The sequence below is a fragment of the Heteronotia binoei genome, chromosome 20, assembly GCF_032191835.1.
Source record: "Heteronotia binoei isolate CCM8104 ecotype False Entrance Well chromosome 20, APGP_CSIRO_Hbin_v1, whole genome shotgun sequence".
Lineage (NCBI taxonomy): Eukaryota > Metazoa > Chordata > Lepidosauria > Squamata > Gekkonidae > Heteronotia > Heteronotia binoei.
Window position 1 is genome coordinate 3,071,791 of NC_083242.1, and position 22,856 is coordinate 3,094,646.

A 22,856-nucleotide genomic window follows, 5' to 3' on the forward strand; every position below is an offset into this window, starting at 1 on the left:
GGCATTTTAAAAAGTGTGCGGTCCCTTGAAATGTAATGGCCGGAACTTCCTTTGGGGCTCAATTGTGCTTGTCACAGCCTTGCTTCTGGCCTCACCCCCAATGTCTCCTAGCTCCACCCCCAAAGTCCACAGTTATTTCTTGAATTGGACTTGGCAACCCTCGTGCAATGCCCTAGAGTCCACCTTCCAAAGCAGCCGTTTTCTCCAGGGGAACTGATCTCTGTCAAACAGAGAGACAAACGACATTGCAGATTCTTCTGCTGAATAATATGCTTTCTAACGAGACCTGTAGGGCCAGCCCTGTCATTAGGCAAACTAGATGATTGCCTAGGGCGCCAGCCTTTTGGGGGCTCCGAATTGGGTGCCCCCCATGTGACTCAGTGACGTTATCAGTGCAGAGAGGGGAGCCAGGAGTTAGCTTTGCCTCGGGTGCCAGACAGTCTGGGGTTGACCCTGCAGACCGAGGAACCCTAGTGGTCGTCTGACAAGGATCGAGGAAACCTGGGTTCAAATCCCTCTGTGCCTACAAAATTTGGGGTGGTTTGGGGCCAGTGCCAGCAGCCAGACCTACCTCGCACAGGAATGTTAAGGGGATAAGGTGGAGGAGAGGACGGCTAGGAAAGGATTTCTTTTCAAAGTAGAGAAGGATCAGCAAGCTGACAAACAGTAGTGTTATAATTAACCAAATCGATAGGTGGCAGCAAAGAATAGCATAACAACGTTTTTAGTAAATAGGAAGAAGTTTACAGAGACAAACATGTGGTGGGGGGGAAGCTTAGCTCTGGAATCAGAAGGCTCATGTTATGTCCTACATTCAAGTCTCTATGTACAGCACAGCGCACGCTACAGAGGCGACCAGTGAAAACCCACTGGTCCCCGGATGGAGCTCGCTAATACACTCCGCCAATCAAGTTCTGTGGCGGGAAATTTAACCGGCCAGGATTGGACCTGGCCAGACGGAGGGTTGTTCCGGGGCATGTATATAATCGGGACCCAGCCTGCGATTCTGCCCTTGTGATGTACTCGCCAATAAAGTATGTTACCTTCAACACGTCTCGTCACTCAGTACATTACAGTGGCGACGAAGGTGGGATGCTAGCCAGGTAACTTCCACAACAAACTTCGCTGGCCTGGCCGGAGATGAGGAAGGCACACAGTCCAGGGAGACTGAAGCACCTGCTACCGCCACCGCCGCCATGGCGAACCCAAGCGTGACGACGGGCCACCTTGCAGAGTTCGACCCGGCCAACCCCGATAGGTGGGAGACCTACATGGAGCAGGTCGACTGCTACCTAAGAGCGAACCTGATCATGGGCGACAGCCGTAAGAGAGACATGCTCCTGAGCGTCTGCAGGGAGGCCACATTCGAGATCGCCAAGGGTCTCTCGGCCCCCGCAAAGATCACGGAGAAAACGTACGAGGAGATAGTCAGACTCCTGATCGGGCACTTCTTGCCCCAGCCATCCCTCATCGCCCGCCGATTTCTCTTCCACAGGAGAGATCAAGGGGCGGGAGAGACGGCCGCAGTCTATCTGGCTGCCCTCCGCCAAATCGCGGGGAACTGCAGTTTCGACAAGCTGGACGAAGCCCTGAGGGATCGATTTGTGTGGGGCCTCTAAGACGAAAGGCTACAGCAAAAGCTTTTTGCGAAAGAGGAGCTCACTTTACAGAGCACCTTCAATGAAGCCATCGCGTTTGAGAGAGCCACCAAAAGCTACAACAACCTGCGAGCAGAAGCCGTCCACCAGGAAGAAACGGCACCGGGCAACCCAGAGGAGGAGGAGGCAAACCAGCTCCATCGCCAACTAGGAATGGGCCCAAGGGCACCCACGAGACAACGAGCAATGGAGAGACCAGCCAACACCAAGTGCGCCAGCTGTGGGGATCCACACGAGAGACGGGACTGCCCCTATCGAAACATGGACTGCAGGAACTGTGGGAGAGTGGGCCACATAGCGCGGGCTTGCCGGGCCAAGGCGACCCGCAGGCACCAGTCCACCAACCACGACTCGACGGAGGCATACTCGACCGCATCAACAAGCCTGCAGGTAATGAACTTGCCCCTCACCACCCCCAACAAGGTCAGGGTGTCAGTCGCTATCGAGGGCGCTCCATGCCTAATGGAGCTGGACTCGGGCTCCTCCGTCTCCATAATCTCGGAGGAGTCGCTTAGAAAACTTTGCCCCAGGGGCCGTTTCAGGCTGCGGCCAGCCGATTTCATACTGCGGGACTTCCAAAAAAACCCCGTACAGGTTTTGGGTTTTGAGCATTTTTGAGAATTTTGAGCATGTGTGCCGGGAATTCCCAGAAGTGTTTGATGGGTCCCTGGGGTGTTACAAGGGACCTTCCATCACCTTACCCCTCATTCCCCACATGAGGCCAATAAGGCTCAAAGCCAGGCGGGTCCCGTTCGCTCTTAAACCTAAAACAGAAGCGGAGCTGGAACACCTCACGGCCCAGGGGGTGCTAGAACCAGTGTCCTACGCCGCCTGGGAAACACCGATAGTCACCCCAGTGAAGCCGAATGGGGATGTGCGCACATGCGCCGATTACAAGTGCACCATAAACAAGGCTCTGCAAGACAACCCATACCCCGTTCCCGTAGTCAGACACGTACTGGCAGCCCTAGCAGGTTCTAAGGTTTTTGGGAAATTGGACTTGGCACAGGCATACCAGCAACTTCCGGTAGACGCCGAGACGGCAGGAGCCCATTGTGACTCACAGGGGAAGCTTTTCGGGTGCGGCGGTTACAATTTGGGGTAAGCGTGGCTCTGGGGATTTTCCAAAGCATAATGGATTCTCTCCTTAAAGGGATCCCCAGAGTGCAACCGTTTTTTGACGATGTTCTGATCGCCGCCCTGGACGCTGAGGAGTTCAGCAGCCGTCTGCGTGAGATACTCCGCTGTTTCCAGGCGGCGGGACTCAAAGTTAAGAGGGAAAAGTGTTCCCTTGGGGTGTTGAGGGTAGAGTTTTTGGGGTTTGCAGTAGATGCCATGGGGATCCATCCGACAGCCAGCAAGACCAAGGCAATTGTCTACACCCCGGCCCCCACGTGCAAGGCAGAGCTACAAAGTTTCTTAGGATTATTGAATTTTTACCATTCATTTTTACCACACAAAGCAGCCATTGCGGAACCCCTTCATAGGCTCCTAGATAAAAACGCCCTGTGGGTCTGGGGAAAGCAGCAGGCCGCCACTTTTCAGGCAGTCAAGGGCCTCCTAGTTTCTAACGATGTGATCCACCACTTTGACGAATCCCTCCCAGTGATTCTGGCGTGCAACGTCTCCCCATACGGGCTGGGCGCCGTCCTGGGGCACCAACTCCCGGACGGGAGGGGGGTTCCAGTAGCCTATTATTCAAGGACCCTGACCCCTGCTGAGCGCAACTACGCCCAGATTGACAAAGAGGCCTTAGCAATCGTGGAGGGTGTGCATAAATTTAACGACTACCTGTACGGTAGGCGTTTCACGATCGCCACAGACCATAAGCCAGACGCCGCAAATTCTGTTGCAGCGCGTCCTGCGGTGGAATCAATTCCTCAATTCATACACATATGCCCTGGTCCACCGCCCGGGCAAAGCTATGGGACACGTGGATGCCCTCAGCCGCCTGCCGCTGCCCGCAATGGACAGCCCAGCCCCGGCCCACCATGTGATGCTTATTGAGATGCTACCGGAGAAGCCCCTCCACGCCGCTGAGGTTGCTAAAGCCACGAGTCGAGACCGCATCCTCGCCCGTGTTTTAGACTGGGTGGGGAGGGGGATGGCCTGAGGGTACACAGGTCGCAGAATTCAGGGCCTTTGCAGCGCGCAGTGATGAACTGTCCACGCACAAGGGGTGCCTTCTCTGGGGAAGTAGGGTGGTGGTTCCCCCCCCCCCATTGCGGAAACAAGTGCTGGAAGCCCTACACGAAACACATCCGGGAATAGTGCGGATGAAGGCCCTAGCACGCAGCTATGTGTGGTGGCCAGGAATGGATGAAGAAATTGAGGGATGGGTTCGAAGGTGTCAACCCTGCCAAGAGTCCTGGCCTGATCCGCCCAGTGCCCCTGTCCACCATTGGGAGTCCAATAGGAGGCCAGGGTCCCGGTTACACCTAGACTTTGCGGGGCCATACCAGGGCCACATATTCTTTATTCTGGTGGACGCATACACCAAGTGGTTGGAAGTTATTCCAGTAGCTTCAACGTCCACGGTGGCGGCGGTCAGAGCCTTCTGCACACATGGGATTCCTGATACCCTCGTCACAGACAATGGGACCGCTTTCACCTCCCAGGAATTCCGGGAGTTCTTGAGCAGATACCTAATACAACCCATCCGGTCCGCCCCCTTCCATCCAGCCACCAACGACCAAGCAGAGCGCATGGTGCGCACCATGAAAGAGGCCCTGGGGCGCATTGTACAGGGGGATTGGGACCACCACCTGGCAGCTTTCCTATTCGAGAACCGAATCACCCCCAACCCCGTCACTGGGTCGAGCCCTGCAGAGTTACTAATGGGGAGGAAGCTGATCACGAGGCTAGACCGGTTGCACCCCGACCAAGCCACGGACCTCCACAGTTCCCCTGAAACCAGGGAAGCCACTAGGGGGTTCTTTCCAGGGGATCCGGTGTACGCTAAATACTTTGCAAGCCGCCCGGAGTGGTTAGCCGCTCAGGTGCTGCGGGTGACCGGGTCCTGCTCCTACGAGGTCTCGACAGAGGGGAGCCAGATGCTTAGGAGGCATATTGATCAGCTGCGCCGCCACACTTTGCCAGAGGAACCATGGGGGGCGGGGGGAGCGGGGAAGAACTGACAGCAACACCTCCGGAAGATACCCTGCCCATGCCGGCCGCACCGACTGCACGGGCGGAAGAGCACCACAGCGGCAGAAGCGACCCCACCAGAGAAGGGACTCCGGACGAGCAACAAGCGATGGGCAGTCATCGTCCGGCGTCACCCCAACACGGGGAAACCGCCACCCCGCCAGCCTCGGCAGCCGCACCAACTCCCCAAGTAACCCCGAGGAGGTCGACCAGGGAACGTCGGGCACCAGCCTACTTGAAAGACTTTGTGTCCTGAACTAGGGGGGGAGGAATGTTATGTCCTACATTCAAGTCTCTATGTACAGCACAGCGCACGCTACAGAGGCGACCAGTGGAAACCCACTGGTCCCCGGATGTAGCTCGCTAATACGCTCCGCCAATCAAGATCTGTGGCGGGAAGTTTAACCGGCCAGGATTGGACCTGGCCAGACGAGGGTTGTTCCGGGGCATGTATATAATTGGGACCCGGCCCGCGATTCTGCCCTTGTGATGTACTCGCCAATAAAGTATGTTGCCTTCAACACATCTCGTCGCTCAGTACATTACAGCTCAAGTCCTCAGATGTGTGGAGTGGCAGAACAAGGGTGTTTCTGAGGATGGGCAGAGTGCTTTCCCACAGGTCGCTAAAAACCTGCAAGCCAGCATGGTGCTGTGTTTTCAAGGATTTGGGAGCCCCAAGTTCGAATTCCCACACTGCCACAGAAGCAAGGGGAGGGGGCCTCCAAACCGGAGGATCCCTTGCCCTTGGCCAGGGTTGTTGTACGGATAAAATGGAAAAGGAAACAACTTAAGCTGTTCTGAGTCCCCTTTGACTAGAAAGATGGGGTGTACATGCGGGAAAGTAGATTTTTCACCATAGGACTATAGACATTGCTTCTGGCTGGAGAGCAAACCATGAATTTCACAGGAACCTCTCTGAAGAGGGGGCAGTTCAGTTCAGTTCCCTCTGTCTCTCTGTTACAAGAGAAACAGCAGTAAGTTGTTAATTCCCAGCTCTGTTTTTATCTCACCTCAGAGGTGGGTGCATGATTCTGCCTTCCTCCTCTTCTCTTCACAACAGTCCTGTTGGGTAGGCTGGGCTGAGAAAAGTGGCTGGCCCAACAAACTTCTAGGGCAGGACAGAGATTTGTACCCCCTCTCCCAGATCTCGGGACGGCATTCTGACACTCCGAACTGACTTCTCCAGTTTGTTCTCACAACAAGCCTTTGGAGAAGCTTAGGCAAAGAGAGAACGACCACGCGAGGTCGCACCCACCAAGGATTTGAACCTGGGACTCCATATCTTAGTTCAGCATCAGCTCTGAGCTGGTCCTTCCACCACACTTCAAACCAGGGGTGACCAAACTGCAACTCAGGAGTCACATGTGGCTCTTTCACACATCTTGTGTGGCTCTTGAAGCCCCCGCTGCACCCCCCATCAGATGGCTTGGAGAAGGCATTTAAAGTTAAAGTTGCTTTATTTCCACTCCTCCCTCCCTCCCTCAAATATCTGACATTCATGTCTTACAGCTCTCAAATATCTGACATTTATTCGATGTGGCTTTTATATTAAGCAAGTTTCACCACCGCTGCCTGAAATTATAGTAATTTACTGGACACCCCTAAAGCGTTTTAATGTGCTGCAGGAATGCCCAGGGACAAACCGACTTCACAGAGTTGCAAAGAGGCAGAACAGAGACCACACGTTACTGCTGCCTCGACCACTACCCCGTTATTCAGAAAGAGAACAAGTTTCAGTCTGGCCCATTTCAATTCTCCCACCTTTGGAATTCTGGCACAGTGTGGTGGGCGCAACCACTAGATGGCTGCCGAAAGAGGTGGAGCCACACACAAAGAAGAAGCCTACATGAAGGGGAGAAGAGGGGTAATTTAAAAAAAAAAATACTCTGGGAAAGAGGAGTCAGAGAGCTGGTGGCAGCGGCTGCTGAAACGTTATTTTAATGCGCCCAGCCAATCGGATCTCCAGCGATAGCCCAATCCTGTCATATTTTAGAAGCTAAACAGGACTGGCACTTGGATGAGAGACCACCAAGGAAGCCTATTCAGAGGAAGGCCATGGTAGATCACCTCTGCTCATCTCTTGCCTTGAAAGCCCATTGCTGGGGTTACCAGAAATCAGTTATGACTTCACGGCACTTAGATATATAAGGAATGGGGTTGCCAATCCCAGGTTTGGAGGCCCTCTCCCTGCTTCAGGGTTATTGGAAAGCTGCGGGGGGGGGATGTCTGCTGGGCACTCTATTATATCTTATGGAGACTGCTTCCCATAGGATATAATGGAGAATTGGTCCATAGGTACCTGGGGCTCTGTGAGGACTGTTGTTTGAGATAGAGGCACCAAATTTTCCGCATAGCATCCGGAGTTTCTCCTCAAAACACCCCCTATGTTTCAAAAAGATTGGATCAGAGGGTCCAATTCTATGAGCCCCAGAAGAAGGTGCTCCCATCCATTATTTCCAGTGGAGGGAAGGCATTTAAATGGTGTGTGGTCCCTTTCAATGTGATAGCCAGAACTCCCTTTGGAGTTCAAATGTGCTTGTCACACTCTTGCTCCTGGCTCCACCCCCAAAGTCCCCAGATATTTCTTGAGCCAGACTGGCAACCCTGCTTGGGGTGGTGTGTGGTTTGCATTGAGAATCTGAGTCATGCACTCCGGGTGAACTTGCTGCCCAAGAAGGCTTCTCCAGGGAGCGCCTTGCTCCTTCTGCGGTACAGGTCTCTGAGGCTGACTCATCCCGAGGTGCTTGGAAAGTTTCGTCAACAGGGTTTCTGACTGGTTCTTGAGCACACCATCAGCAGCAACCTGTCTTTGTCAACAAGCCTGTGTCTGTCAACAGGTGCTGTGCGAGTCCTTATCAAAAGCAGTCCAATTAGTGGGATGCGTGTGAAGTTTCCATCGTGACACGGCGGAAACATTCAGGGACGACTTTGACCCAGACATCATACTGGATGCAGGGGGAGGGGGTTGAGCCAGTCGGGTGTAGTGGTGAAGTGTGCGGACTCTTATCTGGGAGAACCGGGTTGGATTCCCCACTCCTCCACTTGCACATTCTGGAATGGCCTTGGGTCAGCCACAGCTCTTGTAGGAGTTGTCCTTGAAAGGGCAGCTGCTGGGGGAGCTCTCTCAGTCCCACCTACTTCACAGGGTGTCTGTTGTGGGCGAGGTGCGGGGGGGAGGTAAAGGAGATTGTGAGACACTCTGAGAATCAGAGTATAGGGCAGGATATAAATCCAATTCTTCTTCTTCTTCCCCACACATCTCCATTTTCCCAGAGGCCAACTTCATCCTTACACACATGCACATCTGTACCTCTTTCTTTCCTTTGCAGACAGAGGATTGAGCTGAACAACTAATTTAGATTATGGGAGTGGCTCCTATTGTCATTTGTAAAATTCATGGGGGGATTTTTAATTTAAAACTATTATATTTACTTTCCCGTCTTTTTATTGTCAATTGTTTTACCTGTTTTATGTGTTTTAATATTTGTATCATGACTGTTTTTTAATGTTATCTATTTTGATGTTACCCACCCTGAGTTTGTTTAGAAAGGGCGGGATATAAATATAATAAATAAAATAGAACAAATAAACTGGTATTCTAAGAGCTAAAATTGACAAGACAAAGTCCACAGACTTGGCTCTGAAATCCAAAGGATTTCAGGTAGCCTCCGTTTGCCTTGGGGTTGTGCGGGGAATGGAGACGGGGTTAACTCTTTGATGGCCACTCGGTTGCAGGATTCAAAACCTGCATCTCCTGTTTTGCAATTAACAGTTTAAAAAGAGATAAGATGCGTCTTTTACAGACACACCTGTTCTCCTTCAAAACCCTCAGCACCTGCCAAGACTGAGGCGAGCGTGGCTTCTGTTGGCGAGAGACCAGCTCACCTGAAGTCTATGACAGACTTCCTTTCCCTGCAACTGCCGCTAAACACAAGGCAGGCTTAAGATTTTAAGTACCTGTAAATCCGCTTCTCACTGAGCTGTCAAAACATTTAAGCTGCCCTAAATACTTAAGCCTCCATTCCACCACCATGGGAACGCGGCGATGCCTTCAGGTTCGCTGCTGGTTGAATGGAAGCTGCAAAACACAGCCCAAGCTAAGAGAGGGGCCTTTAATGAAATCCACAAACCCCGTCTCCTGACCCCCAATTTTAGCCCTTCCTGCTGGACCCAAGAAACCTGGTCTTGCCCTTTGAGACCCTCCCCCAGGAGCTGGATCCGACAGGTTGCCAACTCCAGGTTGGGGAAGATCCTGGAGATTTGGGGATGGAGTTTGGAGAGGACGAGTGTTGAGGAGAGGAGGCCTCAGTGCAGTATAATGAGAGTCCATCATCCAAAACAGCCACGTCACTCAGGGGAACCGATTTCGGGAATCTGGAGATCAGATGTAATTCTGGGAGATCTCCAGGAAGTTGGCAACCATGGCCAATTCAGAGTAATTGCTGGGGGCACCTGGTTTTTGACCACTGTGTGAGACAGAGTGTTCAACCTGATCCAACATGGCTTCTCTTCTGTTCTTATGTCTGAGGCAGTGATGCTTTGTCTTCTTGGTGCTTGGGGGAGGGGGCAAGAGTGGGAGGGTTTCTAGAGTTCTGGCTCTGCTGGTGGACTTTTCCTGATGGCACCTGGGTTTTGGCTACTGTGATTGGATGGGCCGTTGGCCTGATCCAACATGGCTTCTCCTCTGTGCTCACATTCTTATGAATTTCGGCTGTACATACCCCTAGGGCAGGGGTGTCAAACTCATTTGTTATGAGGGCCAGATCTGATATAAAAGAGACCTTGTTGGGGCAAGCCATGTTGGGCTGGGCCATGTGTACCTATTTAAGATTAGGTAGCAGAGATATGAATTTTATAAAGAACACAAACACAAATACATTTTTTAAAAAAACTTAAAACATGCTTAAAATGTTAGCACTCATTGGTCTTAAAGGTGCTTTCTTTGTATTTCTCCCAGGGGATTCAGGGAACTGGGCAAAGGAAGCTCTGGCTCTTTCCTTCCTTCCCCAGGGGACTGGGGGAGGGAGCCTCAGCCAATAGAAGAAAGAGAGGCTTGGCTCAGTAGCTCTGCTGTGCAATTGAGAGAGCCGGGCAAAGCAAGCTATTCCTCTCCCCTTCCTTCCCCAAGGAAGGAGCCTCAGCCAATGGAGAAAATAGAGGTTTTGTAGCTCCCGTGCAACTGAGCAAGCCTTGCAAAGCTAGCTGTTATGCAAGATATAGGGAGAAGGAAGCAGATAGGAAGGGGCTGATTTGGCCCCCAAATGGCACATTTGACACCCGTGCCCTAAGGCTTGCAGCGCTTCCCAAAACAGAAACCAAGCAGGGCTGGGAATTTGCTCCTACTCACTGTGGGCATGGACTATGTAACTTTGGTGCAGCAGTTCAAACACCCTTTTCTAATTGCAGAGCAAGCTGGATTTTTACTCCCCCTGTTCAAGGCAGCCAACAATCAGCCAGGCTAGATTATCTCGCATTCTTGAGGGCTTATGTTTCCGAGAGCTCTCTTTCATTGACCATGAATGGCAAATATTCTTTGCGCTGTGCCAACAAATCCGACACCTTTCGTTTTGCGGTTTTGGTTGGACAGACGGGGCTAGTTAACACCAAAGTGTCCTGATACAAACAGCAAAGTGAGCTGGACTCGCTCCAAAAGGATCTTGGCGTGCCTTTTCTCAACCTATTGAATGAATGGTTACCAAAAAGAATAGCAACAATAATGCCACGAGAGAGTTGCCATTTAACCGTCAGGCTCTGCATGGGCGGAGGAGCTCTTGAAAGGACCAGTGATGCAAAACGAGAGGGACACGTCTTCTGTGCAAGAACTCAACAGGAGTCTAAACAAACCCTTCTGCCTACACTGAGTGTCAAAGCCAGTTAATCCAGGGGTGCTGAATTCATTTGTTGTGAGGGCCAAATCTGACTTAATGAGATCTTGCCAGGCCGGGCCTTGTGTAAAATGTAATGTCAGGTAGCAGAGATATAAAGTTTACAAAGGACACTGGCAAACACACAGACTCTTATCTGGGAGAACTGGGTTTGATCCCCCACTCCTCCACTTACAGCTGCTGGGATGGCCTTGGGTCAGCTATAGCTCTCGCAGGAGTTGTCCTTGAAAAGGCAGCTTCTGGGAGAGCCCTCTCAGCCCCACCCACCTCACAGGGTGTCTGTTGTCGGGGAGAAGATATAGGAGATTGTAAGCTGCTCTGAGTCTCTGATCCAGAGAGAAGGGCAGGGTATAAATCTTTAGTCTTTTTCTTCTAAAAAAAACTTTAAATAAAACATGCTTTAAATATTAGCACTCGTTGGTCTTAAAGGTGCTTTCTTTGTATCTCTCCCCTGCAATCAAGGGAGCTGGGCAAAGGAAGCTCTGGCTCTTTCCTTCCATCCCCAGGGGACTGAGGCGGAGGGAGCCTCAGCCAATAGAAGGAAGAGAGGCTTGGCTCAGTAGCTCTGCTGTGTGATTGGGAGAGCCTGGCATAGCAAGCTCTCCCTCCCCCCCCAAGGGAGGAGCCTCAGCCAAAGGAGAAAATAGAGGCTTTGTTCTGTAGCTCCTGTGTGACTGAGCCAGCCTGGCAAAGCAAGCTGTGATGAAGAAGGAAGCGAGAGAGAGGGAGAAGGAAGCAGACGACAGCCAGTTGCTTGGGGACCTGAGAAGACGAAGAAGAAGAAGATGATGATATTGGATTCATATCCCATCCTATAGTCTGAATCTCAGAGCGGTCATTTTACTTCCCCCCCCCCCCCACAACAGACACCTTGTGAGGTAGGTGGGGCTGAGAGAGCTCTTACAGAAGATGCCCTTTCAAGGACAACCTCTGCCAGAGCTATGAATGACCCAAGGCCATTCCAGCAGCTGCAAGTGGAGGAGTGAGAAATCAAACCTGGTTCTCCCAGGTAAGAGTCCGCACACTTTACCACTATACCAAACTGGCTCTCCAGGGACCTAATTTGGCCCCTGGGTCACATGTTTGACACCCCTGAGTTAATCCATGTCCAAAGAGTCCCACATACAGGTGCGTGGGTGCTTGTGAGTGCTGCTTTCTCCCTGTCCGTTACCCTTAACCCTCCACACCCTCTTCTCATGCCATTCTCACATTACATTCCCCGTAAAGAGGCTTCAATCCTGACAGAAGTTTACAAGATTATGCATGGAATAGAGAAGGCAGAGATAGAAATCCTTTTCTCCCTTTCCCACAATACAAAAACTCATGGGCACTCAATGAAATTGCTGAGCAGTCAGGTTAGAACTGATAAAAGGAAGTATTTCTTCACCCAAAGGGTGATTAACATGTGGAATTCACTGCCACACGAGGTGGCAGCGGCTACAAGCATAGACAGCTTCAAGAGGGGATTGGATAAAAATATGGGGCAAAGGTCCATCAATGGCTATTAGCCACAGCGTATTGTTGGAACTCTCTGTCCAGGGCAGTAATGCTCTGTCTTCTTGGTGTTGGGGGGGGGGCACAGTTGGAGGGCTTCTAGCCCCGCTGGTGGACCTCCTGATGGCACTTGGGTTTTTTGGCCACTGTGTGACACAGAGTATTGAATTGGATGGGCCATTGGTCTGATCTAACATGGCTTCTCTTAGGTTCTTCTGTGTGACACAGAGTGTTGAACTGGAGGGGCCACTGGCCTGATCCAACATGGCTTCTCTTAGGTTCTTATGTGTGACACAGGGTGTTGGACTGGAGGGGCCACTGGCCTGATCCAACATGGCTTCTCTTAGGTTCTTCTGTGTGACACAGAGTGTTGGACTGGAGGGGCCACTGGCCTGATCCAACATGGCTTCTCTTAGGTTCTTATGTGTGACACAGGGTGTTGGACTGGAGGGGCCACTGGCCTGATCCAACATGGCTTCTCTTAGGTTCTTATGTGTGACACAGGGTGTTGGACTGGAGGGACCACTGGCCTGATCCAACATGGCTTCTCTTAGGTTCTTATGTGTGACACAGGGTGTTGGACTGGAGGGGCCACTGGCCTGATCCAACATGGCTTCTCTTAGGTTCTTATGTGTGACACAGGGTGTTGAACTGGAGGGGCCACTGGCCTGATCCAACATGGCTTCTCTTAGGTTCTTATGTGTGACACAGGGTGTTGGACTGGATGGGCCACTGGCCTGATCCAACATGGCTTCTCTTAGGTTCTTCTGTGTGACACAGAGTGTTGAACTGGAGGGGCCACTGGCCTGATCCAACATGGCTTCTCTTAGGTTCTTATGTGTGACACAGGGTGTTGGACTGGAGGGGCCACTGGCTTGATCCAACATGGCTTCTCTTAGGTTCTTATGTGTGACACAGGGTGTTGGACTGGATGGGCCATCGGCCTGATCCAACATGGCTTCTCTTAGGTTCTTAACACAGTCCTTGAATGGCGTTTGGATCTCTGGGGACAAGCCGAAGAAGGCTGTCATTCCTAAAAAATACCAGAAATCTCATTTCACCTCTTGATCTCGCTTTTTGAACGGCAGCTGTTTATTGAAATGATTTTTTTTTTTTGCCTCGCAGGGAAAGGCTTCTATGGCAGCGAACCATAAAAACAAAATAGGATTATGATGGTATAACAACTGCCAGCACAAGACAGACCAGCCCTGCTGGAGGAACATAATCCCTCAATTAAGCCCAGAAACGCCACGGCTCTCTAGGCAGCTGCCGCTGTCTTGAAAACCCCAACAACAAAGCAGCAGACATCAAAAAACCGAATTGCAAGGAGGTTAAAAAGGACCTGAGAGTGGCTCATTTGGGTTTGGTCCGGAGGGCACAGCCTGTAGGGCAGAAGAAAGGATGCCAGACTTGCCAAGTCCAATTCAAGAAATATCTGGGGACTTTGGGGATGGAGTCAGGAACAAGGTTCTGACAACCATAATTGAATCCAAACGGAGTTCTGCCCATCCCATATCAAAGGGGCCGCACACCTTTTAAATGCTTTCCCTCCATAAGAAATAATGAAGGATAGGGGCACCTTCTTTGGGGGGGGTCATAGAATTCGACCCCCTGGTCCAATCTTTTTGAAACTTTGGAGACATTTTGGGGAGAGGTGCTGGATGCTATACCGAAAATTTAGTGCCTCTACCTCAAAAAACAGCCCCCCCCGAGTCCCAGATACCCGCGTATCAATTCTCCATTATTTCCCGTGAGAATAAGACTCCATAGGGAATAATGGAGTTCGCAGCAGATATTTCCCTTCCCTCCTCCCCGCTTTCTGATGACCCTGAAGCAGGAGGAGGGCCTCCAATCCGGGGGATCCCCTGCCCCCACCTGGGGATTGGCAACCCTAGCCAGCCTCCAGGTGGGACCTGGGGATCCCCCGAAATTATATCTCATCTCCAGACTACGGAGACCAGTTCTCAGGACTCCAGGGCACTGGACCCCATTGAAGTCCCTGTCCTCCCCAGGCTCCAACCCCAAACCTCCCCAGACTTTGTAACTGGAGATGCCTGCAACTGAACCTGGGAACTGAGAGCCAGTTTGGTGTAGTGGTTAAGTGTGCGGACTCTTATCTGGGAGAACCAGGCCTGATTCCCCACTCCTCCACTTGCACCTGCCGGAATGGCCTTGGGTCAGCCGTCGCTCTGGCAGAGGTTGTCCTTGAAAGGGCAGCTTCTGTCAGAGCTCTTTCAGCCCCGCCCACCTCACAGGGTGTTTGTTGTGGGGAAGGAAGGTAAAGGAGATTGTAATTTGTACTGAGACTCTGAGATTCGGAGTGGAGGGTGGGATATAAATCCAATTTCTTCTTCTTCTTCCCTTTCCCAGCTCTTGAGATCTTTGAAATGGAGATGGTGGGGATTAAACCTTTGGCCCCGAAAGCAAGTGCTCGAGTCCTGACTCAGCCCCTCTTTACCTGACTCAGAGGTGACTCAGCAATATCACCTGATATGGAGCGCAAACATGAGCTGCAACTGAATGTGAGGAAATGCAGGTTTGCATAAGGGTGAATTTGGGGGGGATCACCTGTCCTTGAAGCCTCGCTGCCAAAGTCCCGAGGCCTGTGTCAGACTTCAACAGGACACACCCGCAGCAGCAGCAATGTCCGCAGTTCAGTTTTCCTTAATACATCCACAGGTAGTTTGCGACTGTGAGGAGGTGAGTCACATGGGGTGAAGCAAACCATAAAGCTATCGTGATTCCACTCTCCTGTTTCCCTTGACCCCCACAGGCCCATTCACATGGTTTTCAAACCCCCCAGCTCAGCCTCCTTTAGGGAGGTTGAAAACTGTCAGAGCTTTCTGCGCCTCTTCAGGCTGATAATTCTGAACAGTGGGGGCCACAGCAGAAAATGCCCTGGCTTTGGCCGCTACCGATCTAAGGGCACAACCTCTAATCCTTAGGTGGAGTTCTTGTTGTCATATGAACATATGAAGCTGCCTTATACTGAATCAGACCCTTGGTCCATCAAAGTCAGTATTGTCTTCTCAGACTGGCAGCGGCTCTCCAGGGTCTCAAGCTGAGGTTTTTCACACCTATTTGCCTGGACCCTTTTTTGGAGATGCCAAGGACTGAACCTGGGACCTTCTGCTTCCCAAGCAGATGCTCTACCACTGAGCCACCGTCCCTCCCCAGTGTCCACAACACTGAGTATGTGTTAAGTGTAATCAAGCTGCCTCAGACTTATAAAATAGTAAAGAGTCCAGTAGTACCTTTAAGATTATCAAATTTCTCTGTAGCATAAGCTTTTGAGAAACACAGCTCTCTTCATCAGATGCATGAATAGGGTTGCCAAGTCCTCACTGGCTGCTGGCGGGGGATTTTTTTCTCGCACGTGTAGCGATGATGTCACCTGGAAGTGATGTATTGCACCAGGCACGTAGCGTGGGGATGCGTGTCAAACTCATTTGTTATTAGGGTTGCCAAGTCCAACCCCAGAAATATCTGGGGACTTTGGGGGTGGAGCCAGGAGACACTGGGGTGGAGCTAGGGGGGAGGGGGGGAAACGGCACCGGGGAGCGTGGTGAGCCGCCCCGTCTCGGAGCGGGCAATGCCGCTGCGCAGCTGCCGCCTCTTCTCCGCTCGCTGTGGCTGCTCCTCCGAGATGGGCTCAGCCTGAGGAATTCTTTTGGCACTACTGGACCTGGGAAATTGTACAAGACTTATAGGAATGGTCCCTGGAAGAAGGATCTGAGATCTTGCAAAGCGGACCGGTTCTCCGTTGGACCACCTACTTTTAATACTGGACTGAATGTTATTTAGTGCCTTTCAGCCACATAAGGACAGTAGGAGCATTGAGTAACGTATGAGGTTTTAACTTGGTGATATGGACTGATATTATTCGATTTGTATTTTGATACTTATTATTCACAACGAGTTAAAATTGCATTTTACACGGAGAGTTTTTTTCTTTTTGTCCAACTGAGAGAGCCTGGCAAAGCAAGCTCTGGTTCCCCCCTTCTTACCTAAGGGAGGAGCCTCAGCCAATGGAGAAAATAAAGGTTTTGCTCTGTAGCTCCTGTGCAATTAAGCAAGCTTGGCAAAAGCAAGTTGTGATGCAGAAGGAAGCAAGAGAGAGAGAAGGAAGCAGATAATAGTGAGTTGCTCATGGGATGATAGGACCCCTCTGGGGGACTGATTTGGCCCCTGGGCTGCATGTTTGACACCCCTGCTCTAGCAAATTGTGGGAAACTCTATGGTTCCCCCCCCCCAAAAAAAAAATCACTAGAGCACCCCCTTCCTTCTATTGATGAATCTGAATGGAATACCTGAATCCATTCCTCCCCTCCCCTCCCACCTATATATCTCTGTCCAGTTTCTACCTACCCCCCATGTACCTGACGAAGAGAGCTGTGTTTCTTGAAAGCTTATACTACACTATAAAATATGTTAATCTTCAAGGTGCTACCGGACTCTTCACTGTTTTGCAACAATAGACTAATCCTCCGGATCTCACATATGACAGCCCTCATGTATTAATGACTTCCAAAAAGTCCTTCATTCACGCCTAGCTCAGGTCTCGCAAACTTTGTGGCTTCCTGGACGGAGGCCATCCATCACTTCTGTTGGACTTTCTCTTTTCCTGATGCCTTTCACTTTTCCTAGCATGACTGTCTTCTCCATTGAGTCTTAATTCCCCCATGAGGTGACCAATGTGTCATTGCCTCCATATAGTCATTTTAGCTTCCAGGGAGAGTTCAGGCTGGATTTGAACTCGATCCCCCCCCCCACACACACTCACTTGTCTTTTGGGTGGTGCACAATAAAATTCTCCTCCAACAAGTCTGAGTCCAGCATGGCACCTCTAAGACCAACAACGTTTCATTCAAGGCTATGCCTTGGTGTGCCTGCCCACTTCTTCAAATGCATTGAAATGGAAATGACCAATCCATGCGTATTTGTAGAGGGTGAGCAGCACTTTAGCATACAGCACAGCGAAGATGTTCACCAGATTCAAGGACCAAACAGGAATAACAAGCTTAGTGCATACGCTTACCATTTGTTTTGGATTTAATTCTGGAGGATAAACACAGGGAAGGAAATAAAGATGTCAGAATCGGAGAACGATCGGCAGACCTATCCTTAATTGCGGGATGTAGAGAATAATTACCTGAGATCCTGCCAGTTAGCAGCAACTAAGGATACAATTAAGGACCTGCTTGGTCCTTGAATCTGTTAAGCATCTTCATTTTGTTGTATGCTAATCTGCTGCTTACCCTCTACCTTTATGTAAAGGTCAAGGTAGTCCCCTGTGCAAGCACCAGTCATTTCCGACTCTGGGGTGACCATCACATCACGACGTTTTCACAGCAGACTTTTTACGGGGTGGTTTGCCCTTGCCTTCCCCAGTCATCTACACCTTCCGCCCAGCAAGCTGGAGACTCATTTTACCTGTATGTATGGATTGGTAAATTCCTTTTCATTGTATCTTAAGGGGTGGATGAGCACACAAAAGCTCATACCTTAAACAAAACTCTGTCGGTCTGAAAGGTGTTCTGCTGCTTCAGACCAACACGGCAACCCAACTGAATTAGCCCAACTTTTGTGCACAAACAACCATCCTTCAGTTTCAGGAGGGCTAGAGAGAGCTCTTCTCTCTGACGTGCTTTCCATGGGGGTGTCTTTAATCTGAGGGGCCTGCCCAGCAAGACTTTAATCCTAAAATTAAAGGATTTGGGGGCCTGTGGGACTTTGGTGTGTGATTTTTTTGGCCAGGGCATACAATTCCAATGTGTACGATGATGAATATCCCGGGGCATTGGGGTCTGGAAGACGCCTGTTGTGGGTCACTGGAAAGGAGGCCTTTTCCTTCTTCTGCCCCATCCTTTTGGGTTTATCTGCAAAAGATACAACAAAGTCAAGAAGAAGGTTATGGGGAGGGGGGGAGAGATGTTTCCTAGGTTCTTTAGAAATATTTATTTTATAATTTTCAATTTATAGCCCGCCCTTTCCCAAATGGATTCTGAGCGGGTAACAACAGCCAATAATACAAGATTAAAATCAGATACATATAGGGCTTTTTTTGGTAGAAAAAGCCCAGCAGGAACTCATTTGAATATTAGGCCACACACCCCGATGCCACCATTGTTTCACATAGGGGTTTTGTAGGGAAAGCCCGGCAGGAATTCATTTGCATCTTAGGCCACACCCCCTGATGCCAAGCCAGTCAGAAGTGTGTTTCTGTGCGTTCCTGTTCAAAAAAAGCCCTGGGTACATATAATAAAACAATATAGCAGTTTAAAAACAAACTCCAGTTCTGTAGTTGGTGGGATCAGTTGCCTCCACTCCTTCCATACATTCCCCAGCTGGTATAAAATAAATGGGTCGGCAGAGTTATTTCATCGGAGTCATAAATTCTAAACATTTGTGTGTGCAAAACAAGGGCCTAAACAGCACATCCCTGGGGAAACACAGTTAAGCTGTGATTAATGACAAAGTTGGTACTGAAAAACGTATCTCTCAGGAGGGAACTGGAGTTCTTTCATCCTCCAGTTACCTGCTTAAACCCCAAGGGGAAGAGAAAGGGAACAGTCTGCCTACTGTGTTTTGGGAAGTTTTGGAACCCCAGCTTGTGTTCAAAGCAATTCAGAAATGCTGTCCATGCACTGCTGAGGCCGCGGATCCCCCGTGGTAAAAGCCTCCTTGTCCAGGAGGGAATTACAGGGTAGGGTAAAAATATAATAAAGAAATAGAGACCAAAGGGTGTCTCTGCCAGGCTGAACCAGACTCCCTCCAGCACTGCCTGGTGTGTTGGCTCCTGTTCCTGTGTTCCTAGAACAGGAACAATTCTTCTTCCTCCCTGTCCCCTCTAACCCTCAACAAGCACCTCGGAGCTCCCACAAACTGACCCATTTCCAGCTGCTTCCGTCCCTCGTTTTGGAACCGAAATTGCCTCGGCTGCCCCAAGCGTGGGATCGCCTTGGTTGGCAAAGACAGGGAGGGATTGGGCCTCTCTGTTGACGCTTCCGGAGAACTTCGGTGGTCCATTAGAGAGGATGCGATTCCCTCCAGGACAAGAAGCATTTTACCCCAGGGATCTGTGACCCCCTGGTGTTCCTTGGGCCGCTCTGGTCTACCAAGGACAGGGCAGGTGTTTCATCCAGCCCAGGGAAACTTCCACAGAAGCCAGATCTTCCTGCACCAGAGGGAAGGACCATGCTTAACAAAGTGGATAGATAGGATCCAGCCCTCTGGAACTGATTCTCTGGGCCATCCTATATGGACTGTATAGGAGGCTGGATCAGAAACCAATTGCCTGCCTCTGCGTAGCACCCTTGGCCTTCCTTGGTGGTCTCCCATGCCTAACGGGTCCAGAGCTGGGCGACGAAGATGTTGAGGGATCTGGAGACCAAGTCTTATGAAGAAAGGTTGAAGGAGCTGGGGATGTTTAGCCTGGAGAGGAGGCGGCTGAGAGGTGATATGATCACTATCTTCAAGTACTTGAAGGGCTGTCCTAGAGAGGATGGGGTGGAATTGTTTCCTGTGGTCCCAGAAGGTAGGACCAGAACCAATGGGTTGAAATTAAATCAGAAGAATTTCTGGCTCAACATTAGGAAGAACTTCCTGACCGTTAGAGTGGTTCCTCAGTGGAAGAGGCTTCCTCAGGAGGTGATGGGCTCTCCTTCCTTGGAGGTTTTTAAATAGAGTCTAGATGGCCATCTGACAGCAATGAGGATCCTGTGAATTTAGGGGGAGGTATTTGTGGAGTTCCTGCATTGTGTAGGGAGTTGGACTAGATGACCCTGGAGGTCCCAACTCTATGATTCTATGCTTAGCTTCTGAGATCTGATGAGACCAGTCTTGTCTTCTGTCCTGGGAAGGCAACGCCCTGAAGTGAAGAAGCTGGGTAGTATTGAGCGCCGTGGTAACATGGCAGTGAATTAAGGTGAGGAATTATGGGATACGGAACCCATCATTGGTGAGGAATTATGGGATACGGAACCTGTCACACCGTATGCTAGAGGAGTGAGAGAGAGAAAATGCAGACAAGTTCTTCATCCCCCTTTGGGCTGGCCAAGAAGGGTCATTGCCAAAGACTGCTCAACCTCTGCATGAAAACGTATATCTGGAATAAAACTTTTGTTGGTCTTAAAGCTGCCACTGGCGTCAAACTTTGTCCCCCCAAATAGAACACTCTTTACTAAGGCTCGATTAAATGTTTTACCTTTGGGGGAGTTAGCAGGCAGGTTCTTAGGGGATTCCCTTCTTTTGAACGATTTTGCGGCTGAAAATCAGGGAATCTGGACACTATTTGCTTTTATTGGCTGTAAGAAGCCTGAACTCAGTAGAGATAAATGGATCACAGGATATATTCAGGAGCGGGGATACGTTTCAAAACAAGAAGCAGTTACAAAACTTTTGGCCGATACCAGCCCAAGTGTAACTCTTGCTGTGGCAAAATTTTTATCGATGGTGTTTGATGACTTTCCCCCCTTAATGGTGATTTTATTCTTTGTACTTAGTATTTCTGGTTGATTGATTCCTTTCTGCATAACTGAACTGTATTATTCTGTACCACCCAACTATCGAATTTGTTTGCTTATGGCCTGTTGGACTGGGAGCTTGAAGTATAAAGGAATAAAGTATAAAGGACGTCACTTGTTAACAGCCTCCCCCCTTCATTCCATTCCAGTGCAATAAGATCTACTGGACAAGAGGCCATGTCTGTGAGTCAGAACCTGCCATTTTAGTCTATTCTCATTCTGTAGTTTTAGATATTATATATTTAAATTGGTCTTTTATTGTTTTTATTGTTCAATGTTTTTGATGTAACTCGCCACGAGCCTATCCTAAAGAAGAAGAAGAAGAAGATGAAGATATTGGATTTATATCCACCTAGTGGGAAGGGCGGGATATAAATCACAAATAAATAAATAAATAAAATCCCGCCCTCCACTCCGAAGAGTCTCAGAGCGGCTCACAATCTCCTTTACCTTCCTCCCCCACAGCAGACCCCCTGTGAGGTGAGGTGGGGCTGGAGAGGGCTCTCACAGCAGCTGCCTTTCAAGGACAACCTCTGCCAGGGCTATGGCTGACCCGAGGCCATGCTAGCAGCTGCAAGTGGAGGAGTGGGGAATCAAAGGGTAGGCTAAAAATAGAATAAAATAAAAATTAAAAAAGAAAATAAAGGAATTTCGTTCTGTGTAGAATAAAGGAACAAAGGAACTTTGTTCTGCTCCAACGCAACATTTCAAAATAATCGACTTTCTTCCAGTCAGCTTTCTTCATGTGTCCTCCTATCTGTCAGACTTGGAACTTCAAAGTAAAACGGACCATAGTTTGTAGCAGCTTAATCCATTTATTTGAGAACTTGTTGTCTAGGACAGGGACGAATTGAGATTGATCCAATTCAAAGCAGAACATGCGATTTTAACCTCTAACATCAAAAGCTAAACAATAAAACCATTCTCACACTTTCGGGAGGCAATAGCCGGTTCCCAGGCCTCCTTATCTCTTTCTCAAGGAAGGGACCCTGCTGGTTACCTTGAGGCTCACTATCTTCAAAGCGCTGTTACATTTGTTAGTGCTTTGCTAGGAATTTCCCAAGGGAGTTAGTAACTGTTGCAAAAGTGTTTGAAATGCAAGCTTTTATTCACCGGGTTAACAGAATCATTCAAAATGGAGTTAGTTAGGGCAAGGGGACATGAACAGTGAAATGCACATTAAACAGGTAAGTTACAATGTCTGACACTATCTCTCTTCAAATGTCTGTTTAGCTTTTTTGCTTCTGACACAGTGTAATAAGTTAGGGTTCCATTAGAGGAGTGCCACATCAAAGTAAAAATAAGAGCAATTATTTGCAGCCAACCAAACCGAGTGTTCTCCTAGCTTCCCAGAACACTCTCGCGGTACTACCGCCTGTAGCTCCTACCTCCCAGCCAGCAGGGATCCTCTGCAAACTACCATTCTCTATGCTCCTCTAAGGGTGCGTCTCTAAGCTACAACAATCACTTCAGGGGCCCTGTGGGAATGAAGGATATTCCGAGCAAGAACACACCTTTCACTGTGGTTACCATATTGCCTTCATCGCCATGGCACACCCAGTGGGTCACATCGCCACACAACAGAACACATCCACCTGATTGATGTGGCTAATCTGGCAGACACCTCTGAGAGTCGGTACCAAGATCTAGACCAGATAGCTGTCCATGGATGATACGTTGGAGTCACCTAATCCCACAAAGAAGGAGATTTATACTCCAGCTCACTTGGAGTCTCAGAGCAGTTTACAATCTCCTTCCCTTCCACTCCCCACAATAGACGCCCTGTGAGGTAGGTGGGGCTGAAAGAGCTTTGAGAAAACTACCCTTGAGAGAACAGCTCTGCAAGAACTGTGACTGTCCTAAGTGCACCCAGATGGCTGCATGTGAAAGAGGAGTGGGGAATCAAACCCAGGTTCCCAGATAAGTGTCTGGTGCTCTTAACCACTACACCAAACTGGCTGTCAGACCTGAGAGTGACAACAGGCAAAGGGGGCAGAAGACAAACACAGCACCGAAAGGAGGTGGAGCAGAACTTTGGTTGGAGGTGTTTGGGGTCAGTCATAACTCTCTCAGGACTGTTCCTCTCAAGAGCAATTTCTGTCAGAGTTCTCTCAGCCCCACCTACCTCACAGGGTGTCTGTTGTGGG

The 22,856-nt window shown here is 49.9% G+C and overlaps 1 protein-coding gene across 1 annotated transcript in view; it reads left to right on the forward strand.

Moving 5' to 3' along the window:
• The first annotated feature begins 1,271 nt into the window (after window positions 1–1,271).
• LOC132588579 (cell death-inducing p53-target protein 1-like) overlaps window positions 1,272–22,856 on the forward strand; it is a 53,315-nt gene continuing 31,730 nt past the window's right edge. Inside the window, exons 1-2 of the mRNA XM_060261010.1 lie at window positions 1,272–1,323; window positions 3,265–3,456. Of these exons, the coding sequence (XP_060116993.1) occupies window positions 1,272–1,323; window positions 3,265–3,456 (244 nt within the window). The remainder of the gene's footprint in view (window positions 1,324–3,264; window positions 3,457–22,856) is intronic.